This window comes from Suricata suricatta, chromosome 6, assembly GCF_006229205.1.
Source record: "Suricata suricatta isolate VVHF042 chromosome 6, meerkat_22Aug2017_6uvM2_HiC, whole genome shotgun sequence".
NCBI lineage: Eukaryota > Metazoa > Chordata > Mammalia > Carnivora > Herpestidae > Suricata > Suricata suricatta.
This window is the reverse complement of record NC_043705.1, coordinates 57,859,843-57,872,596: the sequence shown is the minus strand read 5'-3', so window position 1 is coordinate 57,872,596 and position 12,754 is coordinate 57,859,843. Positions and strand designations below refer to the sequence as shown.

General features: G+C 39.5%; 1 protein-coding gene across 1 annotated transcript in view; it reads left to right on the top strand.

The window, feature by feature from the left end:
- The window catches only part of ACOT12 (acyl-CoA thioesterase 12), a 56,211-nt gene that overhangs the window by 14,781 nt on the left and 28,676 nt on the right, over nucleotides 1-12,754 (top strand). The window contains exons 5-7 of the mRNA XM_029941223.1: nucleotides 4-82; nucleotides 5,005-5,074; nucleotides 9,607-9,667. Coding sequence (XP_029797083.1) covers nucleotides 4-82; nucleotides 5,005-5,074; nucleotides 9,607-9,667 — 210 coding nt within the window. The remainder of the gene's footprint in view (nucleotides 1-3; nucleotides 83-5,004; nucleotides 5,075-9,606; nucleotides 9,668-12,754) is intronic.

The following is a 12,754-nucleotide window of genomic DNA, read 5'->3' as shown; positions in this document are numbered from 1 at the left end:
CAGCCTGCGCACGCCGACCCGCGCGGCGAGCTGAGCGCGGGGCAGCTGCTCAAGTGGATCGATGCCACCGCCTGCCTGGCAGGTAGGGGGCCCACGGGGACTGGGGGGCCGGGAGGGGAGCGCTGGGGGCCGCCGTGGGGGGGGGGATGTTGGTAGTGGGGGAGAGGGGCCTCGACGTGTGTGGGAACTGGCGGACGGGCTTGGATACTGGGGTGTGGGGTGGTGGTGTCTGGACACGAGAGGATCCCGAGACCAGGGGTGCGGGCTGTCCCACCCCACTCGGGAAGCAGACGCTTAGCGCCGCAGCCCGCACCGTTCCTGGACCCGGGATCCGTGAGATGACAGAGGAAGGGGGTGGGGGGTATTTACAGTTGTGAGCAGCTGGGGACCCCAAGGATTGAGGGAGTTCATCTAACACCGGGAATGACTTAGACCAGTGATTCTCAAACCTTTTCGCCTTAGGACTCCCCTTTAAATAAGTGGGGACCCCGAGCTTTTATGTGGGCTATTTTGTTGATATTGACCGTATTCAAAATCTTTTATTATTTTTTAAAATATTTATTTATTTTAGAGAGCACAAGCTGGGTAGGGGCCACAGAGAAGCTCAGGGAGGGGAGGGGATCCCAAGCAGGCTCTGCGCTGACAGCAGTGAGCCTGACGATGGGCTCAAACTCAGCAACTCTTAGGTCATGACCTGAGCCAACTTTGATGCTCAACTGACTGAGCCACCCAAGAGCCCCTCAGTATCTTTTTAAAATGGATTCATTAAACAGCAACAACAACAATAAACCCATGACATAATTTTATTGAAAAGTAACTAATTTTCAACAGTAATAAAAATATGCTTAAAGGCATGCTATTGGTTTACGTTTTTGCAAACCTCTTTACTATCTGGTTTGATAGGTTACTCCTTTCTTATATCTGCTTCTGCATTCAGTTTGTTGCTACTACACCCTTATTTCGTCTCCTCTCAGGACCTTTGCACGTGCTTCTCATTTTACCATTATGCTCTTCTTTTGCCTTTGCATGCATTACATCTCAGCTTATACAGCCTTTCCTCAGAGAAGTCTTTCTTGACCACCTGTTTACCTTTGTACCCTTGCAGCAGTTTTAGGAGAATGCCCTTTTTTTATTTCCTTCATACTCCCTAGCAAAATCTGTAATTATTTTGTGTGTTGATCTTTTCACCTCTTTATTTTCTGCCTGGCCAATTCGCATGTAAGTAAAGCTAGTTCTCCAGTGCATAGTAAGCGCTAAATAAAAACCTTCTGCCTTTATAGATAGGTAGGTTGGTGATGAATGGGTCCAAAACTTGGAATCTCTTTTCTAAAATGAAGTGAGGCTTTGCATAAGGCACTTAACAGACTCGGCAAAGGTATATTGTGAAGGGAAGTATGTTAGGATTAAAAACTAGAGCTGGAAGGAGCTTAAGATCATGTATCTTAGGATTCCTATTTTACAGAGGACAAAAGTAAAGTTCAGATGATGGCAGAAACCGCTTTCCTCACTGAGTAGCGATAGAGTTTCTAATTCCCTGTGTGTTAGCCGTCCAAAAAATTTAGTCATATATTTATGCCAATCTGTTCATTTGTTTTCTGTTTGTTGATAAGTCTGTTTGGTTTCTATCTTAACAGTTTTTATCAGTACTTGAGGTTGATTATAATAACATAAATAATGGAAGCATAAATGTAAAATTAATTCACATCTAAGGAAAACAAGTTTAAAAATCATTAAGGTTGCTAATAAAAATGATGCCTATTGCCAAGGCAACTGAATATATTATGTAAATAATGAAGTGATCATTTAGTGCTTCTGTCCTGTAATGAACAAACAATTGCTGTGCTGCAATTGTCATAAAATTTACCAGTTGTCAAAAATTTACATCTTTGGAAACTTAGACCATAGACTGATTCAGCTGATAACCAATTGCTTTAGATTAATAGCTATGTTACTAATAATACAACATTAAAGAAACATTTATGATAAAGTTAGTTTGGAAACATGGAAATACCTTTGTTAAACACTCTGTGGCGAGAAGCACCACATAAGCCAGGGACATTAGCCAACGTACAACAGAATCTGTGGCAGGGAAATGCTCCACCACAGTGCTTTCCTTTCTGTGGTAGGAATAGTTCAAAAACCTGTTTTCCTGACACTTTCCCAGCCCGAGTTGCTTGTTGAACAGCACTTTTCTACAGGCACATTACCATGATAAATATTGATCCCAGTCATAGACCTAAGGCTCTGCATAGATCCCAGGCACTGGTAGATTCTGAAATAACTTCTCAATATTTAAATAAAAATTAAATATGTTCACTGTCATTTTGGCATTAAACCTCACTTCTGTCAGTAGCCGTATTTTTCTAGTAGTTCCTTAAGCCTAGAGGATTGAAAGCCTGTCTGAGTCATTCTGCAACCTCCATATCCATTTCTTATTTTGAGATATCACAAATTCACCCTTTTCTTTATTCCATTTCTGCATCTTCTCCAGGGTTCACTCACTTAGGAATGGCATGCAGTCTGTCCAGTAACACAAGTCAAAAATCTAGGAGTCATCCATTCTTTTTTTTTTTTCTTTTGAGAGACAGAGACAGTGCGAACAGGGGAAGGTCAGAGAGAGAGGGGGAGACACAGAATGTGAAGCAGGCTCCAGGCTTTGAGCTGTCAGCACAGAGCCTGACGCGGGGCTCGAACCCACGAACCGCGATATCATGACCTGAGCCAAAGCCGATGCTCAACCCACTGAGCCACCCAGGTGCCCCAGGAGTCATCCACTCTTGATACCTCTCTCTAACTTGCTTCCTCCTCTACATACTCATACTGTTTCCAGCTTCTCTGTTTCCCCAGGAAATTATAATAGCTTTAGGGTTTCTTCACTTTTATTAGCATACTGTATGAAGGACAATCAAAAGCAAGAACCAGAGCAAGCCTGTCCTGTCGAATGAATATCTGACACACTTGGAAAACAAACAATTGCATATAATCACACATAAAAATTGCGTTCCTGTGTTGGCTCCCCATATTTACATTTTTTAGTTTTAACTTAGTGACCCTTTAAAGTCTATAGTGTAACCATGGCTGTTGAGCATCTGCAGTCCATCTTTAGCTAAGCACTTCTCTGGACAGTGTTCCTTGGTTGGTCTTTTCTGAGAGTTCCTATTGCTTCTGTCATCAAAATCACTATTGAGAACATTGTATTCAATCTTTCTAAGCCTGGATTTCCTCATTTGTAAAATGAAACTAGTAACAGTACCAACCTCATGTAATTGACATGCATAAATACTTAGTTCAGTGCCTGGTCAATAATAAATGCTTAATAAATGGCAACTATTATTATAATATTTGTTCATGATCCCTAATACAATGTAGTATAGTGCTATATATACATAATAGATACTTGATATATACAATCAAAATATATAAAAATACAAGTAGTCTTGTTGATTATTGCACTTTGGTTATCATTTAAATAATTCAAAATTGGTCACTCATATTGGCCTACAGGGCAACATTGTTTTTACCAGAGTAGTTGGGCAAACTCAACAGCCTGTTCTCTCCTGTCAGGTAACTGGAACAAATGTCTGTGAGGTACCCCCTCGTGAGTGTGGTGTAGCCTGTAATTGCCAGGCTCCGTAGGTCTCTGGAAATCTTGAGCTCTAAAACAGCACCTCCTATGGCTGGCTCTCTAATTGCCACTGCGCAGACTTGTTAAGAGATAAGCCTGACTCCGCTCAGTGTTTGGAAATATGTAGGAATTTAACAAATGTTTGATACGCTGAATTCAGTTGAGCCCACCTTGAGCATTTCTAGAGTCTGATACTTTGACATGCCCTTCGTCTCACTAAACTTTATAGCTAGGAAGGCAGCCATCCCCTCTCCATCAATCACACACTGCTATGGTTAGGTTTCTGGTAACTCAGTTTGTATTATGTGCATGTTTGGAAAAACGGCTAGTTATTTCCAACTAGTAAAACCAGAATGTCAAATTTCCTGCAAATTAGGTTATAGAGAAGAGTATTCTACATAGCTGCTCTCTGGAATATTTTCTCACGTCTCTTTACCTGGCACTACCAATTATTACTATAGTTAAAGTCATCCACACAAAGAATACAGCTTCAGTAGAATGCACTGTCTCTTTTTCATGATGTGGCAGCAAGAGTGAGGTCTCCAAATTTAAAATGAGATTAAAAGCTCTTAAAAATCCAGTGCGGTCTATTTAGGTTTTAAATGACTTTTCGTCAAAATCAAATTCTGACAGAAGCACATGTCAACATTTTTCCTAAAGAGAAGAAGTTCTAATATTTTTATAGAAAGCAAAATCAACAAATCAAAAAATCTCTCCACAAATTGAATGCAGCCATGGTATATGGAAATAGGTAGGGTTCTTCCCTAACCTCTTTCCACCCCATTTAGTACTCTCCTCTCCAACATAATTACTGCATACCACATTTGATAATAATGAACAATAAATATTGACTAAATACCTAATAGATGCTGAATATTTCTCTGGTGCTCAAGAAATGCTACTCTCTGATTTGGGGTCTGATGTCAGTGTCTCCCGTACTATTCAGTGCTTATGCTTGTTAAGTGGTCTAAGTATAATCAGCTTCTGGTTATGTGGGATAATGGATACAGCTTTGATGCATTGTTTTTAGGACAAAAGAAGGGCAGTATCTGACAAAATATTTAAAGTTGGCACTAACTTACTAAAATTGCAATTTAAATAGCTAGATATACTAGGTATTGGTATTGAATTTCAAATCAAAGACAGTGTAAGTTAAAACTTAGAAGAAAATACAGTAATTTCCATTCAGTAGAAGTACAACTTGCAGAGCAAAAGAACTGTCACCGATCTAGATCCTCTATCAGTGTGGGCATACTGGTACTTGACTGAACCAGAGGCTGATTACTAGAATAAATCCACTCAACTTCTATTCTTTTTCCCTAATGCTGAAATATTTAAACATAAGTATTAATGTAACACATTTTTACCTATTTTTGAAGCTGAAAAACATGCTGGGGTTTCCTGCGTTACGGCCTCCGTGGACGACATACAGTTTGAGGAGACGGCTAGGTAAGTGGCATTGCTCTATCACACCTTTCTCCTGGGCTTATTGGCTCACGCCCAACATATATTTATTTGCATTACCTATGCTTATTTATTTGGAGTCAGTGATCCAACTTTTTAATTAAATAAATAACATTTGACCTAATGGAAATCAGGAAAACAGTAATTGCAGGGCCTACTTTTAGTAAACACTTTGAAGTGGAAATTCATAGTCCTGATTTTATTGAGAAATAGCTCTCTGAATAGATGCATTCTGGTATGAGGCCGAGCTGGATTTCGAAAAGCTGACTCTTAATGGTTCCTTCCTCTACAAGAAGAATAATTAATGAGAATAAGTGTGTCTGTTATGGTGAATTTCATCATTAGGTTGTTGGGTGAACGTTAATTCATCTGAGTACAGATGTTAAATTATAAAAAACATTTAATGTATGGGAGCATATATATGCTTTACTATCTCCTGCTATAGAAAATTTCAAGATTAACAAATGTTTCAATCACACACAAAAGTAGAGAGAAGAGTACAGTATATCTCCAAGGACCATTACCTAACTACAATAATAATCCACTCATGGACATTCTTGTTTTATCACTACCTCTCCACACTCCCACACACACCTAGATTATTGTAAAGGAAATCCCAAGCATCATTTGTGGATATTTTCTTATATATTTCTATATGATAAGGGCTCTTTTAGAAAACATAATAGTATAATAGCAATACCATTAACAGAAATCATTATTCCCAATGATTTCAAAAGATATTTTTAAAAAAATTAAACAATTGGTTTATTGAATCAGGATTGAATATGGTTGATAGGTCTTTTAACATAAAATTTTCTCTTCTTTCCTTTCCCTTAGTTTATTTTTTTAAAAAGAAACCTGGTCATTTTTTCTATAGAGTTTACCACATTTTGTATTTGCTCATTGTGTTGCTGTTTAACCTATTCACCCACCCTTTGTATATCTTGGAAAATGATAGTTACATCTAAAAATTGGTCTGATGAAAGTTTGATATTTTGGTAAAATAAGTTCTTGTCAAGAGCACATAATGTCTAATGATCATTACTTAGACCCATTATTTCATTAGATATTGGCAAAATGATAATATGCTAATTCTATTGTTTGTTCCTCATTTATTTTCTGAAATATTTGTGGAGAGACTCTTTATCTCATTAATTACTTGGTTACCCTTAGGTAAAGTTTGTCCAGGAAAGACAATCTTAATTCTTTCCCTTTATTTAGTATCATTATAAGCTCATGGATTTTGACATATTTGATACATTTCAGTGCTGACAAGATGGGCCTGTCTTTTACATTTCCTTACAAAAACTTAGTCATAAATTTCTTCAAAAGAAATAGTAGGTAGAGATCACAATTGGGCAGAAAATGTGCTTATTTATATAGGGTTGGTCATTATTTCTAGTTTTTTTCCAGTGAAAAGAATTAAGAACTATTTTTTGTTTAAAAAGTTTATACTAGGGGTGCCTGGGTGACTCTGTCGGTTGTGTATCTGACTCTAGATTTTTGTTCAGGTCATGATCTTGCAGTTTGTGGGATTGAACCCCACATCAGGCTCTGTGCTGACAGCAGGGAGCCTACTTGGGATTCTTTCTCTCTCCCTCTGCCCATTTCTCCCTCTCGTGTTCTCTCACTCTCTCAAAATAAATAAATATAAACATTTAAAAAATAAATAGTTTATACTAATAACTGTAATAAATTAGGGTTATATGGGTTCTTAAGGAGGATTATATGGTTTTATGTTTGTATCTCTGTTTTTTGTTTTTGTTTTTCTCTGAATATCTTGATCCTTGAAGACATGAACATAACTTATAAGAAAAAGGAAGTGAGAAGGCCTTCTGTTTCTGGTCTTGGATGGTTCTTAAGGACCATGGAGCTGGTTGGCATCGTTTTCAAGCCCTGAGTAGTTTTATCCAATGAGATTCTCAGTTTATCTCTCCAACCATATTGTTTACATTGATCTGTTTGGCATTTATTTATTTAGATACAAACAAAATTAAGTTAAATAAAACCACATGCTTAAAGAAATAACTTCTTCAAAGCTGACACAGAAGAAATTTCTGGTAGAAATTAGAATCCTAGACATGGAGAGACCTGTATAGTTCAACCCAACCTTTTCTTTGTACCAATGAGAAACTGAGGCCTAATGCCCCAAGCAAACTAGGGGACAGAGGGGCCTTAGAGTCGGGATCTTCTCATGCTTAATTCAGTGCATTTCCCAACCCATGCTTCTGTTTTTGTGATCAGCAACTTTTACCAGACACTTCCCAATGCTTGTTCTTATAGGGCAGCTGCAGTGTCACTGGAAGAGCCCTTAACATTCTAGAGCCTCGCAGATGCAGATAAAGGTCCATTGACTAAGCTCACATTCTAGCTATATGATTGTACCTGAAGTAGAAACAATTAATAGGTGTTTGTATAACAGCAAAACTATGAATTACTATAAATCCAAACTTATGTAGGACTAGATTAAGTGCCATTATTAATTTAGGAAGGCCAAAAGTGTATTGTAATAAAGTATCTATTACGTACTTTCTAAACTTAAATTCTATAACTTACACTTAACTAGTAACCTCATCACGGAAATGTGGGTTTGCTCTTTTACGCCATTTTGTGTTTGTGTTATCAAAAAGCATTTGTGGCTACTAACACCATGGAAAGGGACCTTCATGAAATTTTTATGTGGGGCCTGAGCCATAGAAAGAGAAAATTGAAAGCTGCCTACAGAAAACTATACATTTCGTTATAAACCATATCAAATATTTTTTAAATTCTTAAATATTTATTGCCTATACAAAAAATACTGCTGTGGACTCAATAGAATACATGAATATTCAATTATGGCACAGTTTTGAAATGGAGTGGTCACCCAGTCTGGTGAGAGTCGGACAAACGCATAATCATCAGAATAGAAAGCATGATAGGATGCAGCCCTTGGGGGAGATACAAACTCCATTCTGTGGAGTAGTCTAAAAGTTGCACATTTTGACTAGGGAATCAATGAGAGTTTCACCATAGAGGGGAGGCATTTGACGTGTGCCTTAACTGAGGTATAGATTTTTATCTGGCGAATAGGGAAAGTACTTCACAGGATGAGGCACTTGTAAAAACCTAAGCACCAAGGTGGATGGAGCAGAGAGTGCTCAGGAGGAGCCCGGTCTGCAGAGAGGTGATGCCCAGCAGTGGACTGAGGCTGCATAGCAGAAGACCTTGAATGCCGTGCAATGAAACTGGTTTTATTTAGTTGAGATTTCCATTATTCCATTCATTTGACGTTCAGTCTCAAGAGACTGGTGTGGTAGAAAACCAGGTGCTATGGATTTCTCTTACTTTTAAAGGCAGGACAGGTTCACAAAACAAGGAATAGCACCTTCTGCTCATCCCCCTCAAGTCTGCCAGACAGAGAAGCCTAACATTTTAGTAGTTGATGAGTACAAAGTATCATAGTAGCTTTGGAGAGGGACTCTTAACTCTGCCTGCCACTATTATGGCAAATCTCTTCTAAAAACTTTACCAAACAGAGCTAGGAACTTTGAAAGGAACAATATAAAAAAAAGAAAAAGAAAAGAAAAGAAAAGAAAAACTAGTTTGTGTCTGCATGTGCTGGATGTGAAGATTAAGTTAAATTGGGAATGTGTGTGGATGTAGCTAACACTGAGTCTAGGAGAGCCTCCATAACTATTAGTTGAGTCTGTTGAGAGAATTTGGAATGTGTCTCTGAGTTTCAAGAATGATGTCCAGGCTAAAGATGGGGATTTGAAAGTCATTTTTATAGAAATGACAGAATCATGGTCAAGAACACTTAGGAGGAGGGTGAAGTGAGGAGAGAATAAGATAAAGGACAAAAATTGGGGCGCCTGGGTGGCTCAGTCGGTTAAGCCTCCGACTTCGGCTCAGGTCAGATCTCACGTTCGTGGGTTCGAACCCCGCGTCAGGCTCTGTGCTGACAGCTCAGAACCTGGAGCCTGCTTCTGATGCTGTGCTTCCCTCTGTCTCTGACCCTCACCCACTCACACTCTGTGTCTCTTTCTCTCTCAAAAATAAATAAACGTTAAAAAAATTAATAAAAAGAAGAGTGAATGCATCATCTAGCAGCACTGAGGGTCCGTGGAAACCTGGTACAGTTGATCAGTTTGCTCACTTGCTTGTTTGTATGTTTCTCCATTTATTTGCTAACAAACATTTAAAAAAGAAATGTCATTTGTATAGGTTTGCTTGCCTTAAGGAAACAGCTGTGATATAATCAAAGTATCTGCTGCAGACTGGAAGTCATTTTGCACACCATATACGCGAAGACCCCTTTCTGTTTGAATGGAAGTAGGCAGCCAACATACTTGGGGTTTACAATGACTGGCATCTGTTTGTAGAGCTGTGTCTTTCTGTTATCATTAACCTCAAGCTTCATGCATAATCATTATCGGTGCAATAAGGAGGGGTTGCATATGCATTTAAGTGAATCTTTAGGTCTGAAATAAGAATTGCTAGGATTACTAAAGCCCCTCCCCTCTTTTTTTAACTAGAGTTGGACAAGTGATAACCATCAAAGCAAAAGTTACCAGAGCGTTCAGCACAAGCATGGAGGTAAGAGACCTCTTTTCTTATCTCTGCCTATTGGTGCCCTCTTTTCATTGTGTACAGAGGGCAGAGCAGGGGGCCTGGCATTATTTGGAGTTCATGAGATTCTGAATTTCAGAAGGCGCTTGAACCTGTAGTCAGTCTCACACGTAAATGATAAGGACACCTTGAGTTTCTTAGTCAACTCTGCTACTAAAATTAAATGTGATGCGCTAGTTTTGTATAGAAGGATACACAGGAAGTAGACATATAAGGGAGAAGGGCACTCTCTTGGTTTTTTACAAGCCATAGGTTTTATTTCTTAATTATCCTGACTCTACTTGGTCTCCAGCTCTTCACCCTCTAGCTCCACAATTAACTAGTTTTTGAAAGATAGAATAACTGAAGTGAAAAGGGAAGCTTCAAAGATTTTTTTTCTAACTTAACAGAGGACCTTAGGGAGGAGAAGTGGGGTGGGGGAGTGGGGGAAGAGTTGGGGAGAGGGAGGGAGGCAAAGCATGAGAGACTCTTGAATACTGAAAACAAACTGAGGTCTGAAGGGGGAGGGGATATGGGGAAGGGGGGTGATGGGCATGGAGGAGGGCAATTGTGGGGAAGAGCACTGGGTGTTTTTATGGAAACCAACTTGACAACAAACTATAAAAATTTTAAAAATTAAAAAAGATTTTTCTTCATCCACTCGGTTTTATTTTCTTTACCATAAATGTGAATGCAACATTCTCAGGAACTTTTGAAATCTCTGTTCTGATTAAACTAGCAGAAAAGGAGTTACTGGATCCCATTTTGCAACTTCTTGGTTGGTTAATAGCAGTCCCTTTGATCTTTGGGCATAAAAGACACGTAGGAACTTCTATTTGTTTATTAGGGCTATCATAGCAGGATACCATAGACCAGATGGCTTGAACAACAGATATTTATTGTTTCACAGCTCTAGAGGCTAGAAGTCTGGAATAAAGGAGTCTGTAGGGTCGGTCCTTAGGGCTGTGTGAGAGAATGTGCCTCCGTGGTCTTTTCTGATGATTTGCCTTGGCTTCTGCTGCATCACCCTGATCTCTCTGTTCATGTTCACACGGTGTTCTCGGAGTGTGTATGTCTATGTCCAAATGCCCCCATTTTATAAGGACATCAGTTACATTGGACTAGGAGCCCACCCTACTCTGCTGTGACCTCCTCTTAACCAATTATATCTGAGCTCCCCTATTTCCAAAATAAGGCCGCATTATAAGGTACTGATTAAACTCATATTTTTATTCAACAGAGCTATTTGGAAATAACCATACCTAGTGGTGATGGCTTTAGCCTGAGTTAGTTGCTTTCCCCCAGTATCCATTGAACTGAATACAAGACACTTGAAATCAGAAAGGAAATGTTTGTGTTAAAAGCTAGCTCTGTCAGCAGTATTCATGATGGTTCTTTCTCAGTTGTGGACTCTAGACCTTTGCCACACAGCAGCCTGCCTACTGCAGGCCAGCACTTTCCTTTATTTTCAGCCTAAACATGGATAATAGCTGCTTTTATTTTCTCCTTTTCCTCCTATTCTATGAGAAAAGCTAGGATTTCCAAAGAAAATTTAACTAAAAGCTAAGAAAAGAAAAGAAAAAAGAAAAACCTGGTGAGTTTAAAAGCATAGATTTCTTTTTTAAATCTTTATTTTTGAGAGAGAGAGAGACAGTGAGAGAGAGAGAGAGAGAAAGAGAGGGAGAAAGAGAGAGACAGCTGTCAGCACAGAGCCCGACGCAGGGCTCAATCTCATGAACTGTGAGATTATGACCTGAGTCGACCTGAAGAATTGGGGTGCCTGAGCCACCCAGGCACCCCTAAAGCACAGATTTCTGATCCCAAGGAAAGTAAATCCTAGCCTTGAATAGGGCTTATTTAGCCCCTCTTCCAAGTTGAAGTCTTCTGTAGTCTCTCTGTATATTGTGTGTTCAGAGAGGTCTGGCTGGCGGGAACACCAGACTCTCAGTTCTGCATGAGTTCTTGGGATTGCTCGTGTTACCTCCCCAGGAGTCATTTCTGCCTCACACAGTGCTCTCCTCTGGCCTTGTAAGCTTCCACCCTGTGCATGCTCAGACTGGCCTCAACCCAAACACTTAACAGGACTGTGTGCATATTTTTGGAATTCTTTCTTTTCGTAGTTCCACTTTTTTCTGAAACTGCCCACAAATCTCAGCTGCCTTGATCTCCTTGATTTATGGCTCTTCGATTCAGGAAGGTTTAGTTTCCCCTCCTTGGCCGTAGTCTGGGACTTGCCTTCTGGCTGAGAGCCCCAGAAACTCAAGTGCTCCTCTCACCTGTTTCCCTCTTCTCAGGAGGGACAGTCCTGCATTGTCTGTGATGTGTGAAAATGGTTGTTTCCTTGGTTCAGTTTTCTAGTTGTTTCTGCAGGATGTAATTCCAATCTGACCTCTTTCCTGACACAAAGTGAAAGTTCCCCTTGTATCTGTTTCTGAGACATTTGGTCATCATACATAACTAAGTTAACTGTTCTAACAGAAGACGGGGTTCAGAACTCATTTAAACTCTCCAGGATTGTGGGATTGAGTGAGAATGGATAGTTTAAATTTGGTTAATCACCATCAAGTTAAGTTGGGTGTTACCATGCAGATACTCATTTGCATTCAAAAGGTAAGTAATGTAAAATGAATTGTGGGTTACTGATTATTTTTGCACATGAGGGAGTTGGTTAAGATGTAGAAAGAGCTGTTGTCTATCATTGGTAACACAGTGCTAAACTAAGAGGCTTGAGGTTGCCCATGAGTCCAAGAAAATAGTGTTACAGAGATATGCAGGGCAAGTGTTCATTAGCCAGAATCTAATGACAGATTCCTGAGTTTACCAGTACTTCTACAAGGTGGAATCCTCAGGACCTAAGCCTCAGACCTTTTCCCACAGGGATAGCCAGTCCCTTAGAGCGTCACCACAAAGTGTCCCAGCCCCCTTCTTGCTCTTCCTGGAAAATAACATTTCTGAAAAAGGCAACAAAGCTACAAATAACATGATGCAATTTGTTCATGTTAACTCAGTTATAGAAGTCGAAGACTGAAGATTAAAAAAAGTTATGGTGCATCTCTTTAATGCTCTCTAATGGTC